Here is a 19873-nt window from a genome sequence, read left to right on the forward strand (position 1 = left end):
CAAGGAAGGGCTCACGTCTCATATGTATGACCACACGGATCCGTTTCAGCAGTTAAATCTCTTTATTTGGAGGATAAACGAATAGGCCGCATTGAAAACATGGCGTAAGGAAAATGAATCGAGCTTCATATTAATGCACCGTCCGCAGCACAGCAAATAATAATGAATAATAATGAACGTCTACATGTACTCGTCTTCTGGGATTATTCACTGGCAAGGATAAATGAGATAAGCAGGCGATAGTCATTGCTTAGAAACATCAATGTTCAGAAAATCCACAAAGCAAAACATTCAGTGCAGCCGAACGCAACCGTAATCAATATCTACTGGATCAACACCAAGATTAAGTCTGAAAAAAAAAAAAACCATAAAAACGCTGGAAATAACTACAGTACTCGAACCGACAGCCTGGTAAACATTCACTGGCTTGCTTGCTTGGAGTCTGTTCATGTCCTATATGGTCATTTCTTCTAAAATGAATTCAGTAATTATCTGATTGGCTCTGCTAGGACTACTTCACTTCTACAGTCTATAATCTACAGCAGGTTATTGTGAAGTCACTTGTGGAAATACGCAGATCAGCCATAACATTAACACCACCTCTCCTAGTTTCTACACTCACCGTCCATCACATCAGCACCACTTCCTGTCCTCTACCTCCAGACTGTATCCATCTGATCCTCTGCAGACTCTGTTATCAGCCTCCTCCTGTCACCCTGTTTGTTCCTCAATGCTCAGGACCCCACAGGATGACCACCAGCAGACCAGAGCAGACTGTAGTATTTATTTGGGTGGTGGGTCAGCATTCTCAGCACTGACTGCAGTGACACTGACTGACCTGGTGGTGGCGGCGAGTCTGTTAGTAGTGTGTTGAGTGGATTAGATGCAGCAGTGCTGCTGGAGTGCTTAAACACTGTGTCTGTCCACTCACTGTCCACTCTCTATTAGACCCTCCCACCATCAGTGGTGGTAAGACTCCGCCCACAGGATGCAATTTCTGGTGGATTATTCTCAGTCCAGCAGCACTGCTGTGTCTGATCCACTCGTATCACCAGCGCAACACACACTACATACACACCCGTACCACCACCAGGTCAGTCAGTGTCACTGCAGTCAGTGCTGAGAATGCTGACCCACCACCCAAAAAATACTACAGTCTGCTTCGTGGTGGTCAGTGCTGTGGGGTCCTGAGTCCCCATATGAGAAGTGGAGCTGATAGAATGGACAGTGAGTGTAGTAACAGGGAGAGGTGGTGTTATTGTTATGGCTGATCTGCGTACGGTGTCTCTACAGTAACTGTAAACCTATACGCTAAGGCTCATAAATATGACAGTAGTTATTATAAGGAATGCATTTCATCAAGAACAGCTGAAATTCAAATAATAAAAATCTGTTTGGCATCTTCGCTCCGTCCTTTCTTTCTCCGTTTCGGTCTGAAAACGCACTTCACGATCATAGAAATTGTGCTTCATGTCATATTACAAAATTTTTCAAGGAGAAAATATATTATGAAAATACCATCAGTGTGTTTGATGTCATACGACTCAAAACAGTACATCAAAATATGTAAAAAGGTCAACTGCACTGCAAACTGCGACCCCACGGCACTCCTGGACACTTTGACACTCACCTCAGAAGAATAGCATCCAGTCAACACAGCAAACTTTACACTCCTAAAAAAGCTAAGGTGCTACAAAGAGTTCTTTAAGGGATGCCATAGAAAAACTTTTGCTTCCATAAGGACCCATGTTTATATGTGAAGAACATTTTTGAAGCTTGAAGAACCCTCAATCAGTCGCTCTTTAAAGGTTCCTCATCAACTTAAAGGTTATTCATTCTCACATCTCTTATATTAAAAGTGTTCTTTGGATGATACCATAGAAGAACCACTTTTGGTTCCATAAGGACCCATGTTTAAATGTGCAGAACCTTCCAGAGGTTTGGAGAACCTTCAGTTGATGTACAGGTTCTTCAGTAATTTAAAGGTTGTCACATCTCGGGTTCTTTGGGTGATGCCATAGAAGAACCACCTTTGGCTCCATAAGAACCCATGTTTGTATGTGAAGAACCTTTATGAAGTATGAAGAACCCTCAATCAGTCGTTCTTTAAAGGTTCTTCATCAACTTAAAGGTTATTTATTCTCACATCTCTTATATTAAAAGGGTTATTTGGAATATACCATAGAAGAACCACTTTTGGCAACATAAAGACCCATGTTTGTATGTGAAGAACCTTTTAGAGGTTTGGAGAACCTTCAGTTGATGTACAGGTTCTTCAGTAATTTAAAGGTTGTTTATACTCACATTTCGTATTTTTGAAGGTTTCTTTGGGTGATGCCATAGAAGAACCACTTTTGGTTCAATAAGGATTTATATAAAAGGATTTTTATAAAAGGAGAACATTTGAGTTGTTTGAAGAACCTTCAATTGACCCAAATGTTCTTCACCAACTTATTATATAACAGCTTATTCATAATCATCTTTCATGTTGAAAGGATTCTTTGGACGATGCCATAGAAGAACCACCTTTGGCTCCATAAGGACCCATGCCTGTATGTGAAGAACCTTTTAGAAGTATGAAGAACCCTCAATCAGTCATTCTTTAAAGATTCTTCATCAACTTTTATATTATATTTATTCTCACATTTCTTATATTAAAAGGGTTCTTTGTGCAAAGCAATAAAAAACACCTTTGGCTTCATAAGGACTCACGTTTATATGTGAAGAACCTTTAAGAGCTTTGGAGAACCTTCAGTTGATGAACAGGTTCTTCAATAATTTAAATGTTTTCACTCAGATCTTGTATAGGGTTCTTTAAGCAGAATAATAGAACCCAAGTCACCAAATATGGACCTTGAGTCCAGTTTCCAGTCCTGGATTTTGTTCTTGTTGGAAGTTAAAGGAACAGTTAATGTAATTGATTGGTCACTTAGTTGTCACACCTACCATGGAGTACAAGGTCCAGAACTGGAAGCTGGATTTAATGTTGAGATTTGAAGACCTAGAAGAACCACGTTTGGATCCATAAGGACTCATGTTTATATGTGCAGAACCTTTTAGAACCTTCAAATGATGCAAAAGTTCTTCATCAACTTAAATTTTATTCATAATCATCTTTTTTATGTTAAAAGGATTCTTTGGACGATGCCATAGAAGAACCACGTTTGGATCCATAAGGACCCAAAGACCTTTCTGAGTGGTTCTTCTATGGCATCGCACCAAGAACCCTTTTAACATAAAATATTATAAATGTGATTATAAATAACCTTTAATTAGGTGAAAACCCTTTGAAGAACCTTCAGTTGATGGTTCTTCAAAGGGTTTTCACCTAATTAAAGGCTCTTTGGGCGAGGCCCACTTTTGGAAAACCACTTTTGACCCATAAACACCCATATTTGTATCAGTTTATCAGGTTGAAAAACCTTCAAATGATGTAAAGGTACTTCACCAACTTTTAAGGGTCATTCTCACATCTCTTATAGAAAAATGCTTCTTTATGGAACCAAAAGTGGTTCTTCTATGGACCTGCGTAAAGAACTCTGTGTAGCACCCTTTATATTTATGAGTATACTCAATATAAGTCTTCAGTTCTGTAAATAGCTGAATGTGGGTATGTAGCATACTCTGTTAGGGCGCTCTGGGCTATCGTTCAGTCCTGTTGATGGTTGGCGAAGATCCCTGCTTCCCATCTCTGAGCCAGGGCGCTCTTCCTCCGGACTCCGGTGTAAGGTGCCTCAGGGAACTAAAGGGGAGAGTTTCACCTGTAAAACTGCATGCAGTTTCCAGTTTCAAGGTGAAATGTGCAAAGTTTAATAGCAAGTCAGTAGTTTTTGTGAAAGGGTAGGGTGTAATATGATGAACGCTGACAGCGTCAGCTGAGGGCGGGATGCATTTGGGGTGCACAGATCTGCATGGATTCACACTCACATAAAATCCTTCCCCAGATATCTGTCATATGATGTTTACATTATGGGAGCTCAACCGTAAGCCCCTTTCTTTCCCCGTAAGCTTGTCTAGTCCCTGTGGAGAAGTATTGCCAACTGAATAGAACCATGCCCAATTCCAGTTGTGGGCTAGAGGGGTGTAAAGCCCCCAGATATCGAGCTGTGGACCATCCCAATACTTTTGGGAAGAGTTAAGGAGTTGGAGATGATAAGGTGGGGTGGTGATCATCATCCAACATCCTGACCTCACTAACGCTCTTGTCACTGAACGCAATCAAATCCTCACAGCAATGCCCCACCAAAATTACATAAAATCCTTCCCCAGAATATCTGTCATATGATGCAGCCCTCAAAGCAACATCATGCAGCAGTTCTACCTTAAAACATCAGCTGCAGGATCATGCTGATGCTCCACTGACTGTAACAGGGAGAACGGCGTCTCCGTCATTCCCACTCTGGACCGGAACACTGCTGCTACTGCACTATATGGAGCTTTGGTGGTGGAGCTGCAGGTGGAGAACCTCTCTCCAGAACTGTTAGCATAACGCTACGTAACCCATAGAGTCATATTAGTGTAAAATCCTGTAGTGTTACTCTACCACCTCTACAGTCCACATGCTTCTCTACCTTCAGATCAAGCTTCTTGTCCAGAAATGCACATATACAGCTGTCCATGAGGGGGCGCTCAAAGCATGATTTGTATTTACTGCAGTGGAGTAAAAGTGTAGTTCTTGCATAATACTGCTTTAAATGGTGTTTTACTAGGGTGCATGTGCTCATACTTGCCATCAAAGCTAACAATGTTCTTTATTTCTGAACAATGTACAAAAATACACACCATCGTCAACACCGGCCACTTTTCTCTAGGTTTATATACACTTCCTTTCCAATTGCACTCCCAAAAACAACCCAAAACACCAAACCAGTAAACAAAAGCATTGTAGTCACCTTTCAATGGCTGGCTGTAATCTAGATGCTGCTGTATTTCCTGGTATCGATCAGATTCTGTTCAGACATGAGCCTCCCAGTAACTTCCCAAGTACTTTGCTGGTTCTCCTGCAGGTAAATTGCCAGGTCAACTTCACCAGGCTTTCATTTAATTGCCGGGAAATATCAGGGTGTGAAAGGGGCTTTGGGTGAATCCGAGTGTTAGACATCAGACTTTAGCAAAGCTCTAGAACCTGCCAACAGCTGGGCCTTTTATCTAATTAAAGGGATTACATGGACAATTAGCAATCATGATATTAACCTTTTGGCCAGGACCCACCAGAATGTTTTCCATGTGGGTACTGACCAATGCGCCTGAGGGTGTAATAAGGCTTGGATGCTAAGGAGGTAGAAGTAACGGCAGGGGGAATACCTTCTGATCACAGGACAAAACGGATCGGTCCATTTTGCGTATCTTCGAAGGGGAGGAAGGGGAGGACTTGCATCTGGCTGGGATATCTCCTGCAGAAGGAAGACAGTTCGTTAAGAAATATACACCTGTCTGCAGGTCTAGACGACAACCTGCAATTATTGATTACTACATAGTATCCTAACAAGTGTAATCCTCTTAAATGTATGTCCAAATGTATGTGGACACCCCTTCTAAAGAATGCTTTTAGCAATTGTAACATTGCTGACACACATGTGTAAATGCACACACACGCACAGCTTGTCTAGGACCATGGCTAATTCCAGGCATGGGCTAGAGGGGTGTAAAGCCTCCTGGCATTGAGCTGTGGACAATCCCAGTACTTTGGGAATGAGTTGGGGAGTTGGGGATGATGAGGTGGGGTGGTGATCATCATCATCCAACATCCTGACCTCACTAACACTCTTGTCACTGAACGCAATCAAATCCTCACAGCAATGCCTCTCTAAAATCTAGCAGAGAGCTCTACTTCTTCCCTGGACAGTAGAGACAGTTACTCCAACAAAGGCAGGATGAACTCTTTTTAATACCCTTGCTTTCGGACGAAGAATTAAGGAATGAACAGGTGTCCCAATACTTTTGTCCATATAGGGTATCTACAGTTTCTCATTTTGAGATTGTAATAGGAATATTATAGGATTAATGACCTTGTTTTTTAGTTTAGTCTACTTATTCCTTTGACAGGTAATATTACTCTTTTTATAAATAAATAAGTCGGCAGTAGAATAAGACACTTTAGGTAGTAGTCGATAGTGGATAAAGATACTTACAAATAAAAGTAAAATAAGTTTCAAAAAATCCTATAATAATTTTTTACCAATTAAAAATGGGAAATATCAGATTTAGACAAGATTTAAGAGGATTTCACTTGCTAAGATTTCATTTTTTGAAGTGTAAAACTTTGAGCAATCCATTAATTATTGAGTAAATATTTGCCATTTGTCTTAAAACTCTCACTAATGGTTCAATGGGACAGTCAGAAGTCCAATGGGAAAATAAACAACTGCCGTTACAGTCACCCTAACACTCTAAGCTCTATGAGGAAAACCAGGTATCAGTACTATACTGTTGCTAATTGCTTTGCAAAATCTTCAACGAGTCTTCAAACCTGCTCTATCGTAGTTGAAACTCTCCAGTAAGCTGGGAGACACCAGGACAGTGTCGTACTTCTCTTTGGCATACAACTGGGCCCTCTGTCTCCTGAACTCCTCATCTCTCTGCCTCACCACTTTGATCTCCTGATCCACCAGCGACTGTGTGCTGTGGGATCTCAGTTTGAAGAAAGGGTTGTTGTGGAAGGTGCTCTCTTGCGTTTCCTGGCATGCGGTGCTCAGGCAGAACTCCGAGGCACTTCGGATAATGAGATTCGAGGTTTCCAATATGATGACATTGGCCATGTCTGAGGGCCACTCGTGGAACCTGTTTGACCCTGGAGAGAGCAGACCTTTCCCCCTGTGCCTTGGGCTTGTGGGATAAGAATCTGGCTCCAGGATGATGACGTTGTTGGCCACCATCTCATGGTAGGTTGGTCTCGAAGAAGGTGAAGCTGTGATGGAGAAGGTTGGGGTTCTGGAGCTGGGCGATCTCAGAGACCTGCACCTGTCCTCGGGAGTGTTATACACTCTTTTTCTTTCTTCTGGGTCGGATCTACCTGTCAGCAAAGTGGCTGGTCTGGGCTTACTTTGCATGGGTTCACCAGAAGACGGCCTTGATAGTGCCCTCTCTCGCTTGAATGATTCCTCTCGCTCCATAGTCTCACGTATCTCCTTTTCAACTGGAGTTTCAGGTTCATCGTAAGGAGACCTGTAGCTTGTATCGTCCAGCCCGGAGTCTTCTGAACAAGGGCTAAACTGGGTGTACTGGTAATCACCGAGACTTAAACTGTCAGAGTCTTGGTCTTTCTTGTGACGCTCCAGGTTACGCACAGGTGTGTACATGAAGTTATGGCCACCCGGACTGGTGGCCTGTTTGACGGGGGTCTGGTGCAATTGGCCCTTGTTCTGCTCCTCCATCTTCTTCCACTGCTGACGAGCCATCCTGAAGTCCACATGTTCGGTGCTGACGTTCTCGCTCTTTGTCTCCTCCACCACGCAGTAGTCTTGAGGCAACTTCTTGTCCAGCTCAGAGGTTGAGGCGGACAAGCGCTGCAAGCTGTGCTTCGGGTTTTGGTTCAAATCCTCCTCATCCTCTGGGATCTTTGTTAAACTTCGGTAGTGTATAGAGCCCTCATATGAAAGGTCTTCTATCTCACATTCTGTAGGACATTCTGGCTGCTCCAAGATATCGATGCTGTCCATCGTCTCAGCCAGAGCTTCCTCTTCAAGGTCCACGTTATTCTCCAGTGCTGTATTGCTATCTTCTTCTTCTACCTTGGTTCCGTCTACATCTTCTTGTCTGTGTGGTTCTTCACAAGCATCAAATCCATCCAACCCCACAGTGTCACCAGTATCCTCTGTGTCAACAACAGGAGGAAACGCTTCAGCATCAGCATCGCTGTCTGATGAAACAATGGCTATCTCTACCTGCAGACAGTCACTCAGATCATCTTGGTCATTGTCATGGCAAGATTCTGTGGAGGCATCAGAAACGGCTAGCTCCTTGATTTGCTGTTCCAACATGGATTCTTGCTCTGTTTTTGGACTCTCCTGCGGTTCTTGGGGCTCCATCTCACTGGGCTCAACTGTGGATGGGCTGTTGTCTCCTGGCTCTAGTTCTAGACTCTCGTCCTGTCCTTGGTGTTCTTCTCCACTGGCTTCCAAAGCAGATGAGTTGTTGTCTTCTTCTTCTACCTTTGGACTCTCGTCCTGTCCTTGATGTTCTTCCCCACTGGCCTCCAAAGCAGACGAGATGTTGTCTTCTTCCTCTACCTTTGGACTCTCGTCCTGTCCTTGATGTTCTTCCCCACTGGCCTCCAAAGCAGATGAGATGTTGTCTTCTTCCTCTACCTTTGGACTCTCGTCCTGTCCTTGATGTTCTTCCCCATTGGCTTCCAAAGCAGATGGGTTGTTGTCTTCTTCCTCTACCTTTGGACTCTCGTCCTCTCCTTGGTGTTCTCCTCCATTGGCTTCCAAAGTAGATGGGTTGTCGTCTTCTTGCTCTATTTTCAGACCTTCCTGTGGTTCTTGGTGCTCTTCCGCACTGGTCTCAAAAGTGGACGGATTGCTGTCTTCATGCTCCAACTGTGGACTTTCCTGTGGTTCTTGGTGCTCTTCCCCACTGGTCTCAAAAGTGGACGGATTGCTGTTGTCTTGCTCCAATTCTGGACCTTCCTGTGGCTCCTGATGCTCTGTCCCATTGGCTTCCAAAGTAGGTGGGTTGTTGTCATCTTCTACCACTGGCTGGTCCTGCACTTGGAGTTCGGTGTCTGGCTCTGGAGACGATGTGAACTCTCCGAGATGCGTTGACTCCTCTTTCTCATTCTCCGCCTCGCCCTGCGAGAGCGTTCTTTTGACTGGTTCCTCAGAACTCTCACCATCATTGGCTACCTCGTTGCTTTTGTGCTCGATCACGGTTGGGGAGTTGCTCTTTTCAGTATCCAGGCTTTCGGAGAAAAATGCATCAAAGCAGTCTGTCTGATCCTCCTCGCTCCGCTGGCATTTCTCCTCTTCTGCATCCCCCAGATCCATTTTATATTCTTTCGGATCAGCCATTTCTGAAAGTTGGCCGGTCTCCATGGTGACGGCCTTGGAGAGGTATTCTTGCTCTTTTTGTTGCTGATTTAAAGAGTCTCTCCTGGCTTCATCTATTTCACTCCCATTTGGCCTTCTCACACCAGCTGTGGCTCTCTGTGGAGGTAAGATTGAAAAGGGTCTGTTTAGAATGAGGGAAGATCACGAGTAGGGGAAGACATACAACATCAAACGTATCTCAGACCAACACAGGCCCTCCCTCCGAGGGATGATTGACTATAACGCAACGTTAAGGAGTTAAGGAGGTGGCACGACTGTCTTACGATGTTTTTGGTCGCACCCTGTCACTTAAATTTCACCGAGACGCTCCACCCATCATGCTGCAAGACATGAGAGGTGGGCGGAAGTCTTTGAGAGGGTAACTCACCATGAGGCAGGTTTCAAACCGAGCATGGAATCTGTCTAAGTGGGTTGAGACTTTACATTAAAGGGAGGTTTATTGGCCTTGGAGCTGAACGCTAAACACGTGACCCCCTGAGAACTCACGTGGACAATATTCGTCCTACTTATATATATATATATATATATGCAAAACCCAAGATCAATGCTGTAGTACCAAAAGGGACATAAGCAGACAGGCAGCTTTGCCTGGAGGCTAAAAAAAATGAGCCCACAGTAAAGCTTGGAGAAAAGCTATGATTTGCATATGCATAAGAAGCTGCCTGAATTTCACACCCCTGCTTTCTCTGCATTTTTGCTGTATTTAGGTTAGTTTGTGCAGTCTGTTTGCATTATGGCTGATGTATTAAGTGGTATATAAGATATATAAGTTTTATATATATATATATATAAATTATAACAGAGTGCCATCAGTATAATGATAATGTGGGAGGTGACTCTAAGACCCAGGGGAGAACTCTTGGGCTTGAGTTGGGCTGGTAGCTTCTGCTTTGAGTTAGACGGCCAGACTCTGAAACAGAGAGAGATACACTATATGGACAAAAGTATTGGGACACCTCCTCGTTCTACCTACAGGAGCTTTTATGATGCCCAGTTCTTCATCCCCTTGAGTCAGCAGAGCGCTGGAGACTGTTGGTCGGACACTCGGTGGACACTGAGTTGCTCTCTGTGGTTCCTCCTGTTCAATAATACCACTCACAGCTGATGGAGGAAGATCTAGGAGGGAGGAAATTTCACCAGCTGACTTGTTGTTGGTGCAGCGGTGTCTCCTATTACATACAGAACCACTCTGGAGTTCAGTGAGCTCTTTAGAACCTCCTGTTCTCTCACTGGTGTGTGTAGGAAAGGCAGACTGCAGGGCTAGGGGCTTGATTTGATACACCTGTGGTGGAAATGGGACTGAATGAGACACCTGAATTCAGTGATTAAGTGGGAGGTGTGTCCCAATACTTTTGTCCATATAGTGTATGACTGAGTTAAAGGGAGGTGACCAGGGGTACCAAGAGCCCAAACCCATACTCAACCATAATGCAATGACATAATGACTTCAAGAAAGGTGCTTCACATGGCTCTTTGAGTGATGCCATAGTAGAACCACAATTGGTTCCATTAAGAAAAGCTAAAGAACCTCGAGTAGATCAAGTGAAAGGTTCTTCAAAGCGTGAGTAAGAAACGAATGAGCAGGTGTCCCAATACTTTTGTCCATATGATGTATTTTATGCTGAAGAATGTCACTTTGGTGGCTAATGCGCCCCCTAGAGGCTGACAAATCAGTTCTGATTCTGTGTCTGTAAGAGATGAAGAGAGAGATGAAGGGAAAATCCGTCCGAATGCTAATATTCCCACGGTTTGCCATGGCGACCGTGCCTCTGATTGGCTGCTTTCTACCTTGCTCGCTCCTCACTAAGCCCCGCCCCCACACCCACTTGTTATCGACCCCCTAATGTGCATTTATCAAACATGCTGAGGGGGCGGGAGACCAGCTGATACTGAGGGTGGATACTCTTTAAGCCTTTTAAAAGGTTCTCACACATATATTATATAGAGGTTCTGTGCAAAATCAAATGTGGTTCTCCTGTGGCATTGCTCAAAGAACCCTGTGCAACATTCAGCATCTATCAGCATAATATCTGACATCTGTGAGACTGTACTTCGCTCTTCTTCTTTTTTGGGGATCCTCAGAGAGGACAGTCAGAGGTATGAGCGCCACAGAAAGAGAGAGAGAGTGAGAGAGTGAGAGAGAGAGAGAGAGAGAGGCACCATATTGCTCTTTATCTCCATAACACCATCTCCAAGCTCTAGAATATGTTCTGCTGAGTGTCAGGTTTTACGTTGTGTCACAATCCAGCAGGAAACAGCAAGAAATGGTTGCTTGGTAACACAGTCTTCCCAGCAGCGCCTCCGAGGGAAATCCATCCAGCAGTCTTGCTTATTATTAAAGAATAGCAACTATTTGAACGTTCAGCCAGCGAGGCTCCGACAGGCCTCGGCTAGTTAATCCATCTACTGGGTTTTATGCAGGATAACTGTGAATGAACTGAAATCGGGGCAACGAATAAAAATCTATTCACGTTATTGGATGGAAAGGGCAGCGTGTCCTCTTCGGTTTGAGCGCTGATGATGAGTGACCATCATTCACCCCAAATACACCCTATCGAGCGTGTATTCGAGTCTGTCTGTCTGTCTGTCTGTCTGTAAATGTGAAAATCCATTTGAGTTAATCTGGGTTCAAATCCCTATCGCAACCTTCCTCTGACTTTTATTCTGAGGATAAACCCGCAGAGCAGAGCTCAGTACAGGAGGCTCAAAAGAGAGGCATAAGCTCCGCCCACTGCAACAAGAATATCTACTGTATAACATGCATACAGCACCAGGCAAAAGTTTGGAAACACCTAGTTGAATGTGTGCTGATCATCATCTTATACATTTTTGGTCCAAACGCTAGGCTGACCATACCAAAGAGGACACTGGGGACCCATGGGAATCCACTGTAGATAGGATTTCATGGCTGGGGGGGTTTCAAGTAGGCCCAAGTTGTAGGCTGACCTGAACAGAGCTGATCTGGTCATATAGACAAGATTAAAGATACTGATCAGCACACATTCAATCAGGTGTGTCCAAATATTTGACTGGTCTTATTTAAACCATCAACTCTTGATGGTTAAAGTGAGTGGTGAAGAAGATCACCACCATGGACAGATCCAAAGAGCTCTCAGATGCCTTCAGAAAGAAGGTTGGAGATGCAGAGGAGTCTGGGAAGGGGCCATTAGAAATCAGTCACTCTTCCACTGTCCACTAAATCATTTACAGTGGGACGGCTGACCAACATGGCCAGTTCAGACTGTGCCAGGTTCAGACAAACCCCTCCCTACACATCTGAATCCCCTTCTAGCACAACCGAAACCCCTCCTAACACAACCGAAACCCCTCCCAATACAACATAAACCCCTCCCTGCACAACCGAAAACCCTCCCAGTACAACCAAAACCCCTCCCAATACAACATAAACCCCTCCCTGCACAACCGAAAACCCTCCCAGTACAACCAAAACCCCTCCCAATACAACATAAACCCCTCCCTGCACAACATAAACCACTCCCAATACAACATAAACCCCTCCCTGCACAACCGAAAACCCTCCCAGTACAACCAAAACCCCTCCCAATACAACATAAACCCCTCCCTGCACAACCGAAAACCCTCCCAGTACAACCAAAACCCCTCCCAATACAACATAAACCCCTCCCAGCACAACCGAAAACCCTCCCAGTACAACCAAAACCCCTCCCAATACAACATAAACCCCTCCCAATACAACATAAACCCCTCCCAATACAACCGAAAACCCTCCCAATACAACCGAAAACCCTCCCTGCACAACCGAAAACCCTCCCAGTACAACCAAAACCCCTCCCTGCACAACATAAACCCCTCCCAGTACAATCAATACACCAGTAATAACTGCTGTGCAATGGGTGAATTTGCATACTTCATCCCGTACAGTGATCAGACTAACCGGAGACGCATCTGACTACCCAGTGTAAATACATGTCCCTCAAATCTGATCAGGATACAATCCAGATTCTAGATACTAGCCCAATGAAGTGAGCAGGTGTGAACAGGGTCTGACCGTCCTCCATGGTCACATGCACAGTGACGTAATGCATGGGGAGGAGTTTTGGTTGTACTGGGAGGAGTTTTGGTTGTACTGCTACAACCTGTGGCTCAAATGCAGCCCACACCAGCTGCTGAAGTGATTTGAGTGATGGGATTTCTCTGATATGATGGGATATCCAGATATAATCCCGATACTCAACACGGATAAAGTGACCAGATGTAAACAGGTGTAAGACTTGTAAGTGTATCCTCTTCATCAGTGAATTCAGGTGTCTGATTCAATCCCATCGCCACCACAGGTGTATAAAATCCAGCCCCTACTCCTGCAGTCTGCCTTTCCTCCACACATCAGTGAAAGAACGGGAGGTTCTGAAGGTTCTGCTCACTGAACTCCAGCGTGGTTCTGTATGTAATAGGAGACACCGCTGCACCAACACCAACAAGTCAGCTGGTGAAATTTAGACCTTCCCTCCTAGATCTTCCTCCATCAGCTGTGAGTGGTGTTATTATTGAACAGTGGAAGAGTTTAGGAGGAACAGCTCACAGAGAGCAGCTCAGTGTCCACCGAGTGTCTGTCAGACCACGTAAAGTTACAGAGCGGGGTCAGGGCCGAGTGCTGAGCTCCTCAGAACAGAGTGCAGAAAAGCCTCCAACTGACTCAGTAACTGCAGCAGAGCTCCAGACCTGCTGCTGCTGGTAGAGCTGAGAGCAAAGGAGGACCAGCTCCATATTAATAATGCCTATGGGGTTAGAATGGGACGTCCTAAAAGCTCCTGTAGGTGTCCCAATATTTTTGTCTATAAATTGTATGCACTCTTGGAGCCTTCAGTATGAGGACCAGCTGCATCACGTCCAGCATGAACGTGAGCCTGCTTGTGCTGAATGCCCCAACCTTAGTGGACACATCTCTGCCCACGTCTGCAGAGAGTCTTCACCACCTGCACTGGGGAAACCCTGCCAGCTCTACAGCAGAGAGTAGAGAAATGGGGGATGATGGGGGGGTGGGGGGTGGGGGGGGGGTAAAGCATGCTGTGAACCAGCGCACGCGCGCCAGATACCCTCCTCGACCACCAATACCACCACCCACCCCCCCACCCCCCCCTTCTTTCTCCCGCGCTTCGCCTCAATGCAGAGCATTTTATCAGAGCAGGTGTGATGATGGATGCAGCGCGCGCACGCACGCACGCACACTCACAAACACACACACACACACACACACTCTCTTTCTTACACACACACACACACATAAACGGTGCAAAAAGCAGCCTCGGCATCGTTGGTACCTACCAGCAGCTTCAGAAACAGCAGCCAAACGGAGATCATCTCCAGCTTATTCCAGCATGCTTGGACCACACGTGCGGACAGGGAGAACAACCAGGAGGCCACGCGCCGGGAGTAACTCATAGAGAGATGCTTTAACTCGGGAGGTCCGGGCTGCGTCCTCCTCGCTGTGTATCGATCAGTCAGCGGCGGAGGGGTGTGAAGTGAAGCGGAGGGAATGGCTATTGGCAGGAGTGGCAGTGAGCCTGCGCGTAAAACTGTGCGTAATGGCCAGCAGAGGGCGCACGGTTTCAGTTTCTGCACTCGCTGTCCACTTTATCAGAAACACCTACCTTGTAGTGCACTGATTACCAGGATTACCAGAGATTACCAGAGATGACAAGGTGTTCTTAAATTCTTTACACTAAATGTCCAGAAGTATGTGGACACCACTTCTTATAAAGGTGCACCCATCACTGACGCAGCTTGTCTAGTCTAGTAAAGTCAAATAGGACTCTGTGGAGCAGGTAAACAACAACAACCTGTTGGCACCATGCTGCCTTATGCCAGGCGTGGGCTAGTAGAGGGGTATAAAGCCCCCCAGCATTGAGGAGCTGTGGAGGAGTGGCATTTCTGGAATGTGGTGCTCAATCCAATACGTTTGGGATGAGGAGTTGAGTAGTTGGGGGTGATGAGGTGGGGTGGTGGTGATCATCATCATCCAACATCCTGACCTCACTTACGCTACCTCACTAAGAAACAAGGAATGAGCAGGTGTCCCAATACTTTTGTCCATATAGTATATTCAAGAGAAAATGACACAGAACCCCCTCTATAGCCCACACCTGGTATTAGGCAGCATGGTGCCAATAGGTTCATGATGTTTATCTGCTCCAGAGAGTCCTAATCTATTGGCAGTACTTCTTCTCTACAGGGACTAGACAAGCTGTGTGTGTGTCAGCAGCAATAGGTGCAACTTAAAGTAGTTCAATGCATTTATTAGAAGAGGTGTCCACAAATATTTGGCCACATAGTGTATGTCCCCAAAAATGGCTCCTCTATGGTCAGCAACTGACCACTGATGAAGGTCTATAGGATGTCTAACACACAGCCCAACTGGGCATCAGCACAACTCGGCACCAGGGGGTTCCTAATAAAGTGCAGTTGGGCTACAATGAGGGCAGGTTTCCTGCAGCACTGGGACCATGCGGAGGAGCGGCCCGTGACATAAGCCACTTTAAACGCGGTCAGATCGCGTCGCCCTCTAGGTAGCCTGCACTTTGGGCAGCGGGCAGTGGGCAGCTATCGACTGGCTGCTTTTGCTCACGCCCCTTTAGTTTCAAAGTCGATTTCACCAAGGTCATTCTCTCTGACGATGCAGATGGGTCGCTTGACCAGGAGGGGATTCATTTGTGATTCATTTGAATCATGAAGATTCAGTGAGTGCCCCACTGGACTGACTCAATAACTGCTGCTCTTAGAGCTTAGATAACCAGCTCCATATTAATAATGCCTATGGGTTTAGAACGGGACGTCCTAAAAGCTTATGTAGGTGTCCAAATACTTTTGTCTATAAATTGTATGCATTCGATGGCCGGTCTGCTGGTTTATCTTCTCTTGGAGCCCTCAGTAGAAGAGCAAACTGCATCACGTCCAGCATGAACGTGAACCTGCTTGTGCTGAATGCCCCAATCTTAGTGGACACATCTCTGCCCACGTCTGCAGAGAGGTCTCCACGTCTTCACCACCTGCACTGGGGAAACCCTGCCAGCTCTACAGCAGAGAGTAGAGCAGTAGGGGTGGTGAGGGGCGCAGTGGAGGCTTGGACGAGCACCGGTGACAGTTTGGTGCTTTCGGAGAGCAATCCGCTTCTGTGCTTTACACATAAACCCTGCTGGGCTTTAACTGTGGCTCTGAATCCCCGAGGCTGGCAGAGGCCGAACTCCACTGAGGATTGACTTCAGCGACAGCAGCAGAGCCAACACAGCCATGCTCGCTGGATTACAGCCGGCCTACAAAAGTTATTCAATAGGCATCATGTATTAGTTAGAGCCACTGGCTCTAACAGCAGGATCTGTTAATGGACACGAGGGAACACACCACAGCTGTCACGTGTCTCCAAACTAACAACTTTACAGGAGAAGGAAAAAACCTTCCTAACTTTCAATGGAAGTCAATGTAACGAGACTATATCCCGGGTCATTTCGGAGCATTTCTATTGGTCCATTCATCATGAAGTTCTGATATAATATAAAGAACGACGGCCAGATTGAGATTGTGCCAAAAAGTGAAAAACGAAATACAGGAAACAAAAATGGAGATACAAGGTTTTCCCACTGAGGGAAATAAAGCCATTAAATTGACACGTATTGGAGCAGACCTTTATAGATATAAATATTTATGGAGGTAGATGTCCGTCCTGCTGACCGTTAGTAAAGCCTAGGCCTTATTTACACCAATCAGCCATAACATTAAAACCACCTCCCTAATATTCTGCATGTCCCCTTTTTGCCACCGAAAATCTCTGCACGCCACCTTCAAGACCTTCAAAGGTGTCCTGTGGTATCTGGGACGAGTCCTGTGGGTTATGAGGTGTACCACACACACACACACACACACATACACACACACACACACACACAATGTGATTTGACTGCAGTGTTTTGGAGGATCTGGGAGCATGCTCTGTTATAGGATAGTAAACACCCTCAGGGGCATTTTTTTGGACCCCATTCAAGACAGGGGTCCAAAAAAGAAATTAACCCCTAAGTGCTATTAGCCCCACCAGTTTGTACAGAGGTCCCTGTCACCTTGGTGTGTGATAGGCCTTGGAGTGTTAAGGGGTTAATTAAGTAGTCTATTATCTTGTCATAGGGCCCAACATCCCGACAGCCCCAGACAGGACCCCTGAACACTCCCCTGAACACCGATTGGGTCGGTATCGGCCCACCACCCGCATTAAGGTACTCGGATTGGATCGGTGTGTGTTGGGGGGGGTCCCTAATACTGTCATACTGAGGCCTATGAGATCCCAGGCACACGACTGTGCCCTGAGAGCTTCTACAAGAGGTTCCTTCATAGCTTCCCTCCAACTAACTCATCTTGGCACCTTTACTTTTAAGAGTATTACAGTTGCTATAGTAACCATGAAGCTCCAGAAAGGTCGGCAACATCTGGACACATCTGGATTAAAGTTTGCAGTGGCGAGAAATTTGCACTGACCCTGACCTTGAGAACCAACCAACCAACCAAAAGGTTGGAGAGTCAAAAAAGTCAAATGTGAGCATCAGACCCAGGTGAGCAGAAGACACCGACCCCCTAACGCACATCATACACACACACACACACACACACACACACACACACACATTTCAACCAGGAACATTCTGGTTCAGTGTGCAGATCATTCTCCCTCATTCTCGCTCTCTATACTGACTCAAGCTGTGCTGCTGCCCACACACTTGAGTCTAGATGATCAACGCGCACACCAGTGCATTTTACAGGCTGGAAACTCACACACACACACACACACACACACACACTTATACACACACCTACACACTCCCTACCTTCTGCTTTTTCCCTTCTTTCTCAGCTCCCACCCACAGAAGCTCGGCATTTGTGCCATGCCGCCTCCGAACAGCTCTGCTAGCTCTACTGACCCCTCTGCCAAACTCTGGAGAAGGAGGAACAACAGTGGAGCTTCTAAAGCTGATGAGTGACTCACCCCCAGCTCCTCAGACCTGGCCGGAGAGACGCTGCATGTGTGGTGTGTGTACTTACCCTCCGTGCAGGATGAGGGGAGTTGTTTTGGCTGGATCAGACGGAGCCCGCTTCTGTCTGCCGCTCTATCAGTGTGTGTGTGTGTTGGGGGGGAGCGCATGAGTCTGTGAGAGTGTGTGACCGCAGCTACGAGCAATACACCCTGATTGAGTGCGTGGGAATCGACCAATGACAGCACAGCGGCTTTGGTGACAGATGTGACAGGCACATACACACACACACACACACACATACCCACACACACACATATACACACACACACACATAGGAAACGTGGCAAGGCTAAAAAGATCCTGGTTACAATCAAATAATAGAGGCCTTACTTTATTATTTAAATATACAGTATGTGGACAAAAGTAATGGGACAGCTGTTCATTCATTTCATTTGAAATCAAGGGTATTAGAAAGAGTGTATCCGGCTTTTGTTGGAGTAACTGTCTCAAGAGCGTTGGTGAGGTCAGGATGTTGGATGATGATGATCACCACCCCACCTCTTCATCCCCAACTCATCCCAAAAGTACTGGATGGAGCTCCACCATCCATCATACCAGAGAACACAGTTCTTCCACTGCTCCACAGCTCCTCAATGCTGGGGGGCTTTATACCCCTCTATAGCCCACACCTACATATAGTGCTGGACTCTCTGCTAGCATCTCTGTGTGATTCTAGTTCTGTGTTATTTTTGTTGTAAATATAAATCACAAATCACACCTTGAGCGCCCCCTGATGGACAGCTGTACACGTGCATTTGTTGACAATCTGAGAGGTTTGTTAGGTTTGTAGCTTTGAGCCAATTTTTGAACTCTATATTTGGGAACCTTTGACTTTCTCCTTAAGATTATCTTCTGTCTGATCTCCTCAGAACCTCAGATCTCATGAATAATGAGGAACATGCACTTAATCATTTGGACTGGATATTGGATCTGGACAGGTGGGTAGAATAGTAACAGATTTACCCCAAACCCCATCATACTGGACCTAGAGTGCAGCTCCTGCAGAAGCCGTGAGTGTGATTGCAGCTCAGCAGTGTTGCTGAGAGAAAGGCGTTGCTAGGTGGTTGCTAAGGTGTTGTTATGGTATAGATGTTGGTTGCCAAGCCATTGTTAGGTGGTTGCTAAGGGGTTGCTATGGTATAGCTGTTGGTTGCCACGCTATTGTTAGGTGGTTGCTAAGGTGTTGCTATGGTACAACTGTTGGTTGCCAAGCCAGTGTTAGGTGGTTGCTGAGGTGTTGCTATGGTATAACTGTTGGTTGCCAAGCCATTTTTAGGTGGTTGCTAAGGTGTTGCAATGGTATAGCTGTTGGTTGCCAAGCCATTGTTGGGTGGGTGCTAAGGTTTTTCTATGGTATAGCTGTTGGTTGCTAAGTCATTGCTAGGTAGTTGCTAAGGTGCTGCTATGGTATAGCTAACTGTTGCTAATCCATTGCTATGTGGTTCCTATGGTGTAGCTGTTGCTTGCTAAACCCTTGCTTGGTGGCTGCTATGGTGTTGCTCTTATATAGTTGTTGGTTGCTAGGTAGTTGCTATGGTATATCTAATGGTTGCTAAGCTATTGCTAAGTAGTTGATATGGTATAGCTAATGGTTGCTGATCCATTGCTAGGTGGTTGCTAAGGTGTTGCTATTGTGTAGTTGTTGCTTGCTTCCTTAGTATAGTTCCTTAGTATAGATGTTGTTTGCTAAGCCCTTGCTAGGTGGTTCCTAATGTGTTGCTATAATATAGCTGTTGGTTGCTAAGCCATTGCTAGGTGGTTGCTATGATG

At 45.7% G+C, this 19873-nt stretch overlaps 1 protein-coding gene across 1 annotated transcript; it reads right to left on the reverse strand.

Moving 5' to 3' along the window:
• Positions 1-43: 43 nt before the first annotated feature.
• Positions 44-14567, reverse strand: LOC140565508 (uncharacterized). The gene is made up of 4 exons (XM_072691441.1): positions 14355-14567; positions 6470-9146; positions 5305-5393; positions 44-3742 (listed from the first exon to the last, which is right to left on the reverse strand). Exons 1-4 carry the CDS (start codon positions 14469-14471, stop codon positions 3650-3652), a joined length of 2976 nt encoding a protein of 991 aa, XP_072547542.1. The 5' UTR covers positions 14472-14567; the 3' UTR covers positions 44-3649.
• Positions 14568-19873: the final 5306 nt, after the last annotated feature.

Source organism: Salminus brasiliensis, chromosome 11 (genome assembly GCF_030463535.1).
Source record: "Salminus brasiliensis chromosome 11, fSalBra1.hap2, whole genome shotgun sequence".
Classification (NCBI taxonomy): domain Eukaryota; kingdom Metazoa; phylum Chordata; class Actinopteri; order Characiformes; family Bryconidae; genus Salminus; species Salminus brasiliensis.

Bases quoted from the DNA above. Each gene is read 5' to 3' on its own strand.
- LOC140565508 (XM_072691441.1), bottom strand. From the start codon at position 14,471: ATGAGTTACTCCCGGCGCGTGGCCTCCTGGTTGTTCTCCCTGTCCGCA. The intron at 9,147-14,354 runs GTAGGTACCAAC...TTACCTCCACAG, and splicing joins TGCTGTTTCTGAAGCTGCTG to AGAGCCACAGCTGGTGTGAG. The intron at 5,394-6,469 runs GTTTGAAGACTC...TTCCTTCTGCAG, and splicing joins TTTCAACTACGATAGAGCAG to GAGATATCCCAGCCAGATGC.